We start from the raw sequence: 14,535 nt of genomic DNA on the forward strand, positions 1-14,535 counted from the left end.
AAATATGTTAGACAATATGAATGTCACCATGCAGCCCTCATACTTGAGAAAAAAAATGCCACTACAGCTTTGTTTTAGACACTCCATTCATCTCTCAATGCCTCGCACGATTTGGATGGCAACAGCATTTCCACAGGGAACTGAACTTCCCCAGAATAAATGTATCCCAGCATGCGCATGCACATTTTACAGTTCATAAATGGAAGTGAGAAAGGGTGAATATGAAGTGCAAACATGCAGCCACTACATCACAAACCATAAAACATCACTGAACATTAACGGATGGTCAACCATCTACAGAAAGCGAGCTTTGCTAGCTCTGCTTTGCTTAACACGAGATTTTCAGCTGTACTTTACTCTCCCTGCAATATCAGACAGGTGCAGGGTGGGGAGGGACTTCAAGGGATTGCCTGGTCCAACTTCCACACTGAGGCAGGAGCAAGGATACCTGGAGCAAGCCTGATGAATAGTCATCGATGAAGCAGAGTCTACCAAATCTGATGGTTGCTTTGCCCATGGTCTGAATCCACTCACAGCTGAAAAGTTTTGGTGGACTGATGCTGGGAACACCTGTTACCAACATCAGTCTTTCATGCCCTCCTAACTGACCTGACTGCCCTTCAGCGAACACAGAGGACCCACATTGTTTTACCTTTCAAGCACACTCTTTCCATAGTAGAAGTCAATCTTCACGTTCCCCTTCACCTTCCATCAGCTTAAACCAAAGTCTGTTCCACCAACTGTCCCCCTGAGATCGCATCTTGTAGCAGATTGTTACTGAGCTCCTCTCTCTCCAGCTGGCCTACAGCTTTCTTAAAGCCCTCTATCAAACAAACCAAACCAATGTAAAAAAGATGTCTCACCAGCCCTAACCCCAGCAGAATAAATACCTTCCTCAGTTTGCCTGTGACATTGCTCCTGATACTTTCCAGAGCTAGATTTACAGGTTTTAGCCCACTGATGAGCTACATTTCAGTCTGCAGTTGCCCACCACTTCCCCCGCCCTTCTCCTTCAGGACCCTCTCCAGCCTCACAGCAGCAGAGACAGTTATTCCCTATATTGTGCTTCTTCACACGTGGTGCGTTGCACTTGTCTTTATTAACATTCACCTTGCTCATTTTGGGCTGCCTTTCCAATTTACCAGGATCATTATGGATTCTGATGCTGTCATCTAAACCACTTGCAACCCTTCCCCTAACTCTCCTGACATACTCTCTCTGTTCCGTCACTCAACTCGGCTAATGAAACTATTGAATAAAATCACACATGGGGCAAAGACTTCCCTGGCAATTCCCTCCAGGCTTGACAGCAAAGCCCTTGATTATTTTTTGAGAGAGGTTTTTCAGTCAGTTATTGCCAACTTTGTTATGACCGTGTTGAGATCACCTTTCACTCATTTGCTATGAGTCCACTATGTAGAAAAGTGTCAGAAGCCTTTTCAAAAGTTCAGATATATTGTGTCTACTAAATTCCCTTTATTCACTAGGCAGTTATGTGTCAAAGAAAGAAATCAGATTAATTTGACATGAACTCACCTTGACAAATCCATGCTGGCTGCTGGCCAATGGAAGAAAACTAGTTTTAATCATTCATGACCAAAATATTCCTACTAAAGTACAACTGGATTTTTTTTTTTTATTTATTTTTTTTTTTTTTACTTAGCACTGGCAGGGATGTACAGCAGGTAACCAGAGGAGAGATGCCATTTTGGATGCTACCCTGTCCTTCCTCCAAATTGAAGGGAAAGGGGTAAAGCTCTTTAAGGAGGAACCTGCAGTCATACTCTCAACATAGGCTATGCTTCCAGCAGTGGAAGGTTTTTCCTGATTCTACCAAAGTTCTTGCAGAAAAAGCTGCAGGAATGATGAAGGGAGACATGAGACGTGCTGGCTTAGTCCTCAATGCCCTTAGTATTTTCAAGAGGAACATTACACTGTACTACCTCAGACCTACAGAAATGAAGCAATGAGAAACCAAGAACTAATATTTGTCAACTTTTATTCAATTACCTGATATCTCTTCGTGCCACCAAAAATGTTACAGTACCACAGGCAGCAATGCAATAATGAAGCCTTCCAAAGATTTGGGCTTTTTCTTTCTTTTACAAAACCAACACAAAATCCACAAAAGCCACATCAGCCTCTCTGGATGTGCAATGATGTCACGCAGTTCTTCAGTTCCAAAAGCCAACCTAACAAAATTTAGGCAAGGAAATCTCTTGATTGACCTGAAAAAAATATTATTTTTAAGGCCTGATTTACTGATATGATTCAACTTTTCTACAACAGGACACTTCCTAAAACAATTTGTCTCCTCACTCCACTGCCCATCCTAACAACTTTCCATACACTCTGATTTATAAACCGCAGCACTTGCCTGCAAGTAAAGGTAGGCCAATATTAACGAGATTTAACAGAAAACAGCCATTTTACCCACTGAGAAGCACAGCTCCACAGAAATCAGGCAGGATTTACCCGGGTATCTGGCCAGACTGACTTGGGTAACTCTCCCTTTTGAATGTTAGCTACACACAGGTATTATCTCATGAGTACATAAAATTAAGCCCTGCAGATTTCCAATGATCTCTGTGCAGACACAGGCCTACATCACTCACTTGGCTTTCTGAAACTTCAGAACAGAAAAACACGAGCAATTTCCCCAGCCCCTTCCATCCAAGTGGTACAATACCTTCAGGGTTATCTTTTATCTAAGATTTGTTTACCCCTCTAGCACAATATTCTGTAAAGCTGTGTTGTGTTGTGAGCTAGTCAGATATATTTGCTGATCTAGTTGGATTAATTAAAACTTTTTGCTTCCTGAGAGATACAGATGTTATGAGTAATTCAGGACAACACGATAATTCCTCTGGGACCATCTCAGGTGGTTGCTTACACTGTGTGTGAGCAAGAGCACTGTGTAAAGGTTGATTTTCCATATTTATGTATCATTTATTTAATAGCAATTTTCAGTTGTTTTAAATAACATAGCTTAATAGCATGAAATAACATTTCTTTCTTCATTCTTACCTCTCCCACTCATTGCCCCATCTCTCTTGATACCATAAATTCATTTAAACATATCAAGCCAATGATAATAAAAGTAAAGCTTATACAAACACACCACACTAGCTATAACCTTGGGGGGAAAAAAAAAATCCCATAAAGCTTCCCAAGGAGGCTGTTTTACAGTTTTAAAGCTCTTCATATAAAAAGGCACATGGTGGTTTTGCTATAAACTAGAACCTGAATATCTAAAAACCTACTGCCGTGCCAGAGTTAAAGCAAAACAAGGCACATGTGCTTCTGCCGATCACGTTTGCTGTATCCACCCCATTCTCACTGCAGTTTCATGAAACAGTAGATGATGCTAGATCTTTTACTCTCTATGAGTAACTTCTTTTTTACTGTAGGCTGCTGATATGCTTATACTCTAAGGCTGCCTTTTCCATGCGGCTGTTCAGAAAATAGTCAGATTGCCAAGTTTGGCTGCTGCACTGAGACCAATACCCTGTCTGGAAATGCTTTATCTGCTCCAGCTGTGAGACATAACCAAGACTGCTAATAATTAAAAGAAATCACAGAAATATCTTGATATCAAGTGCTGATAGCACTTGAACTATGGTTCAGCAGTCCAGAAATATCAAAATGCTTTTTCAATGGTACTCAAAAGGGGAAATTTCCACTTGCAAGGCAACTTCATGTAACTTTGTGACACTTCCTTCTGTTTGCGCTGATGGGTAAGCATGAATGAACAGTTTTTACTTTCTCCTGATCTGGATGTTAAAGAATGTATCACCTTTCTCATTGCCTCATCTGAAATACTAAACTAATAAATTTAACCTTAGTTTCACTTATAACTTGTATCATGGACTCAGTTGTACACAAATCTTTACCCTTAGTCTTCTTGGTGTCCTGCTGCCTTTTGAGAACCTTTCTTCAAGCTCTGAAATACCAAGATACTCTCACTTCGAAGACAAGGAGTAAGGGTGATACACAGCTTTACTTCCTGTAGTTCACCCAGCGGGATATTGGTGACAAGGCCAAATGCCAACCTGCCCAGAACACGACAGCTAGAAATACACCCAAATCTGCCCTTTTGGGAAAATCTGTGGCACCCTGTCTCAACATTTAAAACCACTCTGGGTCAAGCAGCTCTTCACTGCAAGCCACTCCCCAGATCAACACCTCCTCCTCCATTAGCCCTTCACCTCTTAGAAGCCCAACCAGAAACTAATGATTTCCTCCAGACAATCTCCAGCACCCCTAAACAAAATGCTGTGTCTTTGAGACATAGTTATTAATGCACAGCTGAGTGTCAGCCTTTCCAGGTGGATGCATGCTTGTGTAGAGGAGTAGGAGGGAAGCAGCTACAGGCAGAAGAGCTCACAGTTTGGAAGCATCCTTGTCTGCTCCTTTCAGTAGCCTCAATCAGGGCAGTTTTGACAAATTCTGTAGTACATTCACATTGTACAACGTAGAAGACAATGAAGAAATGAGAAGCTGCTTCATCGCTCCATCACTGGGCCAAATTTTGTAGGACAATCAAATACTAAGTCCAAGCTGGCAATAACCTGCAAGCTAGCAATAACCTGCACCCTCCAGGGGGTGCAGGCTGTCACCCAGCTCTCCAGCCACCTCACCCTGACTGCTGGGGAAACCTCCTGCACCCCACCTGCCAAACACAGCTTGGGGGTTACATCTGTACAGAGCTGAAACAAGAGCTTGCTAGCAGGGCCACGCTCTTGTTCAAAGAGGTACGTTTCCCCCCACTGGTCCACATTTTAAGAAACTCTAAGGAGCAGTGCAAAAATTGGCACAAGTCCTCTACTTCTGAAGAGGTCAAACTCTTCTCAGCTCTTGGTCTGGTGGTGCAGAGCAGTGTCTCTCCCATATCCCAAATCTCTGCAGGAAAAGAAAATGCCCTTACACAGGACTGACTCTTGTAGGACACCGTCAGAGCAAAGCTGGATTTCAACCAAAGCTAAACACTCAAGCCTCTGAATTCCTGCAGATGTAAAGCCTTCTCACATTACTATCTGTTGCTGTGAAAAATACCATTTAATCTACGCTACTGGCAACGATTTTTGCTAGAAGGTGCTATCTTACACATTTTCCTTGGGATCAAAAATTAAATCCTATGGACTCTTGGGATTGCTTGTCTGGAAGCCTGCCAGACAAGCGTTTTCCTACAATTACACACTGTTGTGTCAGTGCGTGGGCTTAGCCACTGCTTAACAAATTTACTAGAAAAACCTCCATGATTCATGCAAACAGCACTGAAGTGGCTAACTACCATATATTGGCAGGGAACTGACGAATGTTACTTGAACAATGAAAGAACCCACTTGAATAATGAATTAGGTTTTGGCAGATCAATGGAGAGATGAGTGACAGTCTGTGGCAGCCCAAGTCACAACTCCAAAAGAAGAGCTGAGCAGCAGCAAGGGAGGGTGCCACGAGCAACCAGCAGACTCTCAGCATCATTTACCCAATATGGGAGGTTTTAGAACCAGAGGTGGCTCAGATGAGAGCATCTCACCCGATCTCGGTAGGAGCGAGCATGTCCTATTCTCTCTTTAGTAAGATTAAAAGCAGAGCAGGGTATCAAGAGGAACCTACCCACGCTCTCCTTCATCAGCTCTCCCTGAACAATAATAACTTCAGGTCAAAGTAACAGCAATCACGTCTGTTTTCTTTTCCAACCTGCAAATCATCATCCTGGGTATTTTTAAGATGAAAACAAGTCGTCAGCATTTCAAGCCATGAAATTAGAAACTGAATTTTGGAAAGAGCTGCCTAGAAATTGCTCCAATAACTGGCAGAAATGACCAATTTTCTAGACAAGGTATCCTATACAATCACCATAACAAATTCTTCTGCTCATACACAAAACCCATCTGAATTAACAAGCCTGCCTTCATCATAATTTAAAACCAGTCACTGAAAAATAGCATCTCCCCCACAATCACCTCCCCATAAATCTGGAAGTAAATAAAAGCCAAAGCAAGCTATGCATGTGAGATATAAGTATCTCCCTAAAGCAACAACAAAGCCAACAACAACAAAGCACCCTTTCTAAGCTCTTCTGGGGACTGATGGATGAGTAAGAGATTCTCCTGGGACTTTCACATCCTGAGGAACAGTGAAGTATTCAACTTTCACTGATACTCCTGACTTCGATATCTTGTTCTGACCTTCCCTTGCAGCAAGAATCATCGGAGCATTTCAGTGACGAGTGGAATATAGTGGATTTCTGTTTTTGTTAGAGGAAGGACATGCTGGGTTGGATCCACTCAGCCGGACAAATAAACTCATGGAAATGCCATATTTATGCAGCTAGACTGACACTGCAATCTACTCTAGGTCATTCAGAGCAATTTCATCATTGCACACGAACAGGGGCAAACTGATTGCTCCAGGTTACACATGAAGCACACAGACATGTGTCAGAGACCTTCTGAGTTGCAAGCTGCACGTTGTGGTTGAACCCAGCAGGCAGCTGAACACCAGGCAGCCAGCCGCTCACTCACTGCCCTCCAGTGGGATGGGGGAGAGCATCAGAAAAATGGTAAAACTGGTCAGTTGAGATAAAGACAGTTCAAAAGGACAGAAAGGGAAGGAAAAATAATAGGAATGATAAAAGAATATACAAAACAAGTGATGCACAATGTAATTGCTCACCCCCTGCTGACCAATGCCCAGCCAGTCCTCAAGCAGTTTGCCACCACTCCTAACCAACTCCCCCCAGTTTTATTGTTCAGCGTGACATCATATGGTATGGAACATCACTTTAGCCAGTTTGGGTCAGCTGTCCTGGCTGTCCCCTCCCCCAGCTTCTTGTGCCCCTCCAGTCCACTCGCCAGCAGGGCAGCATGAAAAGCTGAAAAGTCCTTGACTTGGCATAAGCACTGCTCAGCAGCAACTACGACATCAGTGTGCTGTCAACAGTAGTCTCATCCAAAATCCAAAATGCAGTGCCCTACCAGCTACAAGGAAGAAAATTACCTCTATCCCAGCTGAAACCAGGACACTGGGAAGCTGGCCACTTTTCTCTCAGTGGAAGCACAGGAGGGAAGAAGGCATACGGTAGTACATAAATTCTTGTCGTTTAAACATTCACACTTATTTCTTCAGAAAACCCCATCTCATTCTGCAAGCTGTTTCACCCTGCCAGATTGCCACCTTCCCCAAAATACCTTTTCCCTTTTACAGACTTTCTGCTCACAGAAGTCCTGGCTGTGCCGAGTTGCAAGGTAGGAATGGTATACAAACCAAAAGTATCTATCTTCCTGGCTCCCTAATGCATTCCTTTCTGTGAAAGGCACAAAACCAGTTTGTTGTACACCTACATCTATGGTGGTGCTGCAGAAGCCTAAAACCTGCCTGTGGACTGAGCTAGAGCAACGTGCAGCGGCAGAGACCGAGTTTCTTGCTAGAGGCTGAGAGGAGATAATGGGAGGTTTACAAGAAAGGTCCTTCCTGAATGATAAACAATTCCTGGTCCACTGAAAGTATCTGACATTTGTTCTGTTCTGTGCAGAGGGGGGACAAAATGACCTCCTATCAACACAAAAGGAGGTACAAAATCAGATTTTTAATGTATATTCAGCAACTCCAGGCAGCAAATGCAGAATAGGTATTTAAACAATAACCCTTGTGAAAACCTTGCTCCCCTGTCATCGGATGCTTTATGTTTGCTATTTTTAGGTTTTCATGTGTCAAGAAGCAACAGAAAAAATCTTGCTGAACAGCACTGGACACCAAGAAAAAGCAAGTGAGGCAAAAAGAAATCTGAAGTAAGCTGCACAAGATGAGGTTAAGTTATTCAAAGCTCTCTTTCTTGCAAGACAGGTGATGCATTTCAGTCTAAATATCCCACCCAATTCTGTCCTCAGTGAACAAGCAAGTGACAAACTGCCAATCAAACTGAAAAGCATCTCCATTCACCTAGGTTTCCCCACCAGTGCCCAGCACCGAGCAATGCTTTATCAGCAGCTACAGAATCTTAATTTGGCTATTTTTAACAAGTACACCATTTTGCAATCCTGCCCACCAGAAGGATTTGCAAATCTCTCCAAATACTCCTCCCAGGCCCTGATAACTTTGCCAGTGTGAACAGGAAACTTCAGGCTTGCAGAACAAGCCGTCGCTAGTTGACAATGCAGTGAAGATTTCTTCCATATCTGCAGTCTGCATGAGTAGGCAGCTGGGATTGTGATGAATTACTATCTCTGATTCCAGTGCTAAGTTTAAGACGTTTATTTGGCACGGTGTTAGAAAGGACGTTGCCAATATCAACTATTGGTATTAGCAAACTTCTTCAGGAAAACTATCAAATATATTTCACAACCTCTCTCTGCTTATAACAGTCAGTTCAGCAACCAGTGTTTTTTATTGATTGAACTGTAATTGAATTTTGCTGATTTTTTATCTCAAAACACTGTTTCAAAAGAAAAACTGAAACACCTTGCTTTGAAAACAACTCAAAATTTTCAGTTCTTAGTTACACCTTTTCTTGGGGCCAAACCCCGTTCCCAAGATCACCAACCACTTTGCCTGACAAACTGCTTTTTTCATCAGCTATCTGTTGTGCCTTTCTGTCCCTTTCTGGTGTTCAGACTGTCATGTTTTCAGCAGCTGGCACTGCAAAGCATGTTTATACACCTGCAGGTCTGATCTCTTTGAAAGAAATATTGCAAGTATAAAACCCAAGACCAGTATTCTGTTTGGAAGTTTGCATATTTTCTAACCACTATTTAACCAACTAAGCAAGTCCTTTAGATTTCACGAGTAGTCATTGTACTAATCTGCATGAACTGAAAATCTTCAAATCTTCATTGATATGTTTGCAAAAGATTCAACCATCGGATCATAATTGAGCATTTTTACATTTGTGAATAATCTAAAAAGGTGGTTTCCTCTGTATGTAGCCTTCCTGTGTGCCACAGTGCGCTTCACCCCCCTCACAGGATAAGCCACATTTATTCTGATGGCCTTAATTTTACACAATAAGCAACTTAACTGTCCTTTTGCCAGGCTTCTTAAATTTTAGATTCTACTTTTGACTTTGTCCAAAAGCCTACAAACCTACTCATTGTTTTCCAACTACTAAGCTTAAAGGTACCAGTTATAAATTTGACATGTACATTCAATAATTTGGTAGCTAATGCTTACAAAAACTATTAAAATCAACCAGTGGCACATACATAGGTTGTAAATGTCACCTTTGATACTGCTACGTGTACTCCCCATCTTTAACATGGGTTTCAGAGATTAAAAAAGAAGAGTATAATCCACCTAGAACAAAGCAGGTTGCAATCTCTATTTCCTTTCTATTTACCGAGGCCATGTATCTATTTTGCTATTACTATTATTATTATTCATTATGTTTTTATGGCGCTCACCCCATCCTAAATCATTTACCACAGATGCTTAGCTCATTCTGTGAGACCCTCCTCTGCAGGGCAACAGAAGTCCCCACAGAAGACAAGGGAAGTACATATTAAAATATTTAAAATGTTCTATATCCACTTTATTCTCCAAATCCCTAGCCTTCTGTAAATACCACAAAGCAGTTTCAACAAATGGCTAATCAGCACCTAAAGGTTTTCTATGGCCTAGCTGCAATAGCTCATTAATGCTCTAGCTTGGGGATTTGCTTTTTATGGACTTCGAAATGTTTTTAAAACACATCAACCCATCATGTAAAGATGCTGTTCAGCAGAAATTTCATTGCACCACGCGGCAAGCAGAGTCCTAAAACTGCAACCTCTCTTTTTAAAAAGCATTTTAAAATCTCCAGACAAATGACTTTAATCTTCTAAAGATCTAGAAAGACTGTAGCAAGAAAACTTCCATTTTATAGTTCAGTATTTCTCTGAGATGAGCTCGAAGTGTTAGCTGAGATAATTATCAGGGAGATTATGCAGATCTTATTTTCAAAAGGTTTTGTTTGGTCTCATTACATAATTGCTTAGTGTTTGTATACAGCTCGGAAAACAGCATCAGGGAAATACCAAGAATTATTTATTTAACAGAAAAATAATTGTCCCAAATGATATTAACATTTTCAGCAGTCTTTATTATATTTTCAAGATTTCTGGTAGCCTGGAGAGCAGCTGAGTGATCTAACCTCGACAGCACATGAAAAGAGAAATGTGCCTTACCACTATTGTTTTTAGACTAAATCAGTGGAGCTGTGAAACAGTGGAAACCAGAGAAAAGGTGCAATACAGCGTCTTATGATTCCCTTCCCTTCTAGCTTTGCTGGTGACAAAAGTCACCACATTCAGAAGAGAAAATCAGGACTTGTTGTAAGACAAACCAGCGCCATAATGTACACAAACACTTTATGGAATCACTACATGTTTCAAGAATTGGCTAAACCCACTTCAAACGTTGCCAAGCCTGTGCAAGTTTAAAAGCAAAACTCAGTCAGACTACCTGAATTCAAATATACAAGAATTCGCAATAAACGCAATAAAATCAAATTCTACTTACAGCCAACCATCATCATGGCCACTGAAAAAATCTTCTCTCCATCAGTGGTTGGTGCTATGTTTCCAAATCCTATCGTTGTAAGGCTTGTCATGGTAAAGTAGAGAGAAGATATGTACAAAGAGTCTTTACTGGGTCCTCCTTCCCACTGCCCTGAGCCAGTGGTGTTGTATCGATATGGTGTCCCGATACTTAGTGCCAACTGGTAGAGCCAGCTATCTGTTTTGATTGTATTAGTGACTTCATCTATAACTTCGTAGTCCCCAATGCTGTACCATATACAAGCTAGCCAGTGGGCCACCAGTCCAAATACACACACCAACAGTACCAGTACAGCAGCACCATATTCCAGATAATGGTCCAACTTCCTGGCAACTCGACCGAGTCGTAGAAGACGCACCACTTTTAAGGAACTGAAGAGGCTACTGATCCCCTAGAAAAGAATAAAAATTATTATTTCATCTGAAATATCCCACTGGTTAGCACAGAAGGCTGTACAACGATTCCTACATCTGCTTTAAATCTTTTTATACAATTTTTTCATGCCTCAGGTGACATAATACAAAACCAAACCCTCCCCCCACTGCAGCACTTTCATCCTCATCAAGGTAAATCAAGTTTGGCACTCAGTACATGGATAAATTACTTCTTTCAAGCTCAGTCTTTCCAAGTAACAGATGAGTTCTGTGGGATCCAAAGAAAGAAATGGTATGTTTGTTACAACACGGGAGCGATTCGATCATTTGCCAGTTTGAAGTAAATGGGAGACTCTTGTTCTGACCTCCTGGAGTTCTAACGCAGTGGAAGGGCAGAGTCACAGACAGAACTACACCATCCAAGTGGATTCTTTTTGAAGCTTCTCAGAAAACAGTATTCTATTAAATCCAAGCAGAGGGTTGCTGTTCTGGCCAAAATGGGGGTCGACCTACTTCAACAACCCTTAGCTTAACAGACACTCAAGAAAAACGTCAGAAAGTATCTGTAATGGGTAACTACAGAGAAATCTGCCTGCTGTTCCCCTCACCCACCACAAAGTAGCTGGGTAACTTCCTCCAGTCCAACAGTCTCCACCTCATTATCCTTCACCACAGCTAACAGAACGCTGAGTATTTCGTTATTTATAAGAAGTCTCACTAAAACAACATGGAACTAACAACCGTGGGCACACCACCTTTCTGAGTGAGGGTAACACAGACCACAAGGCACTGGCAAGAAAACCACACGCCTTTGCATATAAGGTTAATTTCCTTTCTGATCAAGACATTGCAGTTATTTTCCTAAAGCAAGTATCTGTGCAGTGTCTTCTTTCACACAAGATAAATGAAGTACAAACAAATGAAAGTACAAATATTTAGGGAACAGAAGCACAGGGACAATCAAAAAGTTAATATAAACATCTGAGAGGGAACAAGAAATGTGCATGCCCTCCTCAATGCACAAATTGTTTGCAATGTATTTTAATAGAATTAATAAATGCAGAAAGAGAAGAAAAATATGTTCCTGATCTATTGCAATCCCATGATATACCTAACTTGTGCATTAAATTAATTAGTGGCTCAAAATAGAAGGTTTGTAAAGGAAGGTTTCTAATATAAAGCATTCAGAAGCTGAAGACATTTAATTTAAAGTAGAAATTAAGACATAGAAAGCAATGAGGCAAACATTCCTAGTTACTGTGCCAAGATTAAATTGCCCTTTTCTATGCATCATTATCAAATCAGTCTAGTCAAAACACTGGCTAATTATATTATCAAACAGTAAAAGACTGGAGTTTCTAGAGTTTTCCATACCAGAAAAACATTAATCTCTTTTGCACCTCTGTTTCTTTTCACAACTAATGTTTGAAGGGTAACATACATCTGATATTTCTAGATATAATGTTTGACAGAGTTCTTATATGCTTTTCAAATCCTGCTGTAATTTGTTTCAGATCCTCAAATCCTTAATAAATTGAAGTTCTGTATTTGCATTCAAGCTCTCATGATGACTAATACCATGGAGGGAATTGGAATTTTCCCATTTTGATTTCTGTATTTTGCATTTACACAAGACACAGATCTAGCTTATCATTCTTATTTCCACCTAGACATATATGTACTTACTTGCTTTGGGATATATATCTGTGAGGCAATCCCAACAGCCAACTTGCCCAATAAACTGGGAAGTCCTTCACAATATTCATTACACAATGGACTGGGAACAATGGACTACTAAATAAGAGTCATACCCCACAGAAACAGTATCTACATTAAAAAAGAAAAGTATAGAGTAGTTTAATAGTGTATTTCACTAAATAAATCTGCAGTTTGTTTCAGCGAATTAACCCTGTTCTGAAAGTTTACAACTTGCTGTGAAATCAGAGGCAGAAAAAAGCTGGGGTTTTTTTGTAGGATTAGGTCCTATTGTGTTGGTCAAGAAGATACACATTTTACTTAAACAGTCACTGTTCATTCCCAAGATGAAGGCTAGGGAAGGAGTTAAAGACCTGGAACTTAAACTTGGGAGTCCCATTTCTGCATCCAGTAGTTCATCCCAGTGGCAAGGCCTACACTGCACTTTCTACTGCCCAAACCCAAACTGAGTCAACCCTTAATCAGGAGAGTTTGTCTGACACTCCATCGCTCATCGATATTACATCTTCCCTCTAAGTTCCATGGACAGTTTAGCAGTGGCACAACTAATATAAAAATATAGCATATATTTCAAAGTCTGGGAGAAACTTTGCACTGTGATCTTTTTTTTCCCTAAGCACAGATATCAATCACATCTCTTAAGTATAAACCAAAGAGAAACGTTTCATTTTAGCTGACATTGAAATGTAATCTTTTCAAAGAGTAATTCATTTAAGTAAGTTTCACTGTAAGTCTTAAAGTCAGTGCAGTCTCCACCCACTACTTTAAGGTCGAAAAAACAGAGACATATTTATGAAGTATTCACATTTCATGCATTATCTTGCAAAATACAAAGACAATACTGAAAGCTTTACAAGCCTAATCCAGAAAACACTACCTAAGAGTAATTAAGCATATACTAAATGAACATGTGATACATCGCACTGTTAAAGTACTGTGTTGAGTCAAGCTGATACCTTTATACTTTAAAAAAAAAAAAAAATGCCTGACAATAAATGCACAATTGTTAATACTCAAAGCTTTTCTTAAGATTCAGAAACAATCCCTTCGGTGGAAATTCTGTGAAAGACTAACTGCCTTGAATTAAGTTTGGGCTGTTAAGAAATCCAGTGTTCTACGCTGAACTGATTGCTGGCTGCCCTTAATTTCATTTTTCTTTTAACTGTATTTATGCTCCATAATGAGTATTTTGGAAACCTTTCTACTAAAGGATGAGCATCTGCTCTAACATAACCTCAGCACTCAAGGAACAGAGAGGTGATTAGAAACCTTGTATGGAGCATGCAATCCTGTCTGGCACTAGCCTCACGTAAATAACGCCTTTTTTTTATGCTGAAGATCCAGCCTTCTGGGAGAAGCATTTCACTCTGTTGCTGTATTCAGTCAGTTGGGTCAACTGTAATATCTACTGGTCTGTGTTCTCTGACTGAGAATATCTCGTTATGTTAGGAACCATCCAATTCTGCCCCTTGAGGTTTTCACTAACGTATTTGATCATGTCTTAATCAGATGAGGGCATTCAGCTTGCTCATCTTCAGTCATCTCAGCTGTAGAAATCTTTTACCTGAAAAACCACCTACTTCCAAATTGTACTTTGCGTGTCAAATTTGGAACCAAATTCCTATCTGACATGTATCAATCAATTTAAGTGTTACAAGTGTGAGCCACTGGAGACTTTCCCAGTAACTTCTAAGGCCACTGTATCAGGAGAGGACACAAGCAGTAGCTCTGAACCAGCCCTTTTTGTACCACCGGTTCTACTTAGCAGACAGCTGAAGCCACCACAAAGGATGTAGACAATGTCAAATTTATCCAGAAAGACATTTTTGAGGAATGGATGTTCAACTTTGGAATTAAATGAGCCACTCATGATTAAAAAAAGCCCAAGTTTATTGACACAAGTGCC

At 40.7% G+C, this 14,535-nt stretch overlaps 1 protein-coding gene across 1 annotated transcript in view; it reads right to left on the reverse strand.

Moving 5' to 3' along the window:
* Window positions 1–14,535, reverse strand: part of KCNH5 (potassium voltage-gated channel subfamily H member 5) — a 160,209-nt gene that overhangs the window by 86,877 nt on the left and 58,797 nt on the right. The window contains exon 7 of the mRNA XM_056347502.1: window positions 10,501–10,930. Within this exon, the coding sequence (XP_056203477.1) occupies window positions 10,501–10,930 (430 nt within the window). The remainder of the gene's footprint in view (window positions 1–10,500; window positions 10,931–14,535) is intronic.

The sequence above is a fragment of the Falco biarmicus genome, chromosome 7 (genome assembly GCF_023638135.1).
Source record: "Falco biarmicus isolate bFalBia1 chromosome 7, bFalBia1.pri, whole genome shotgun sequence".
NCBI classification, from domain to species: domain Eukaryota; kingdom Metazoa; phylum Chordata; class Aves; order Falconiformes; family Falconidae; genus Falco; species Falco biarmicus.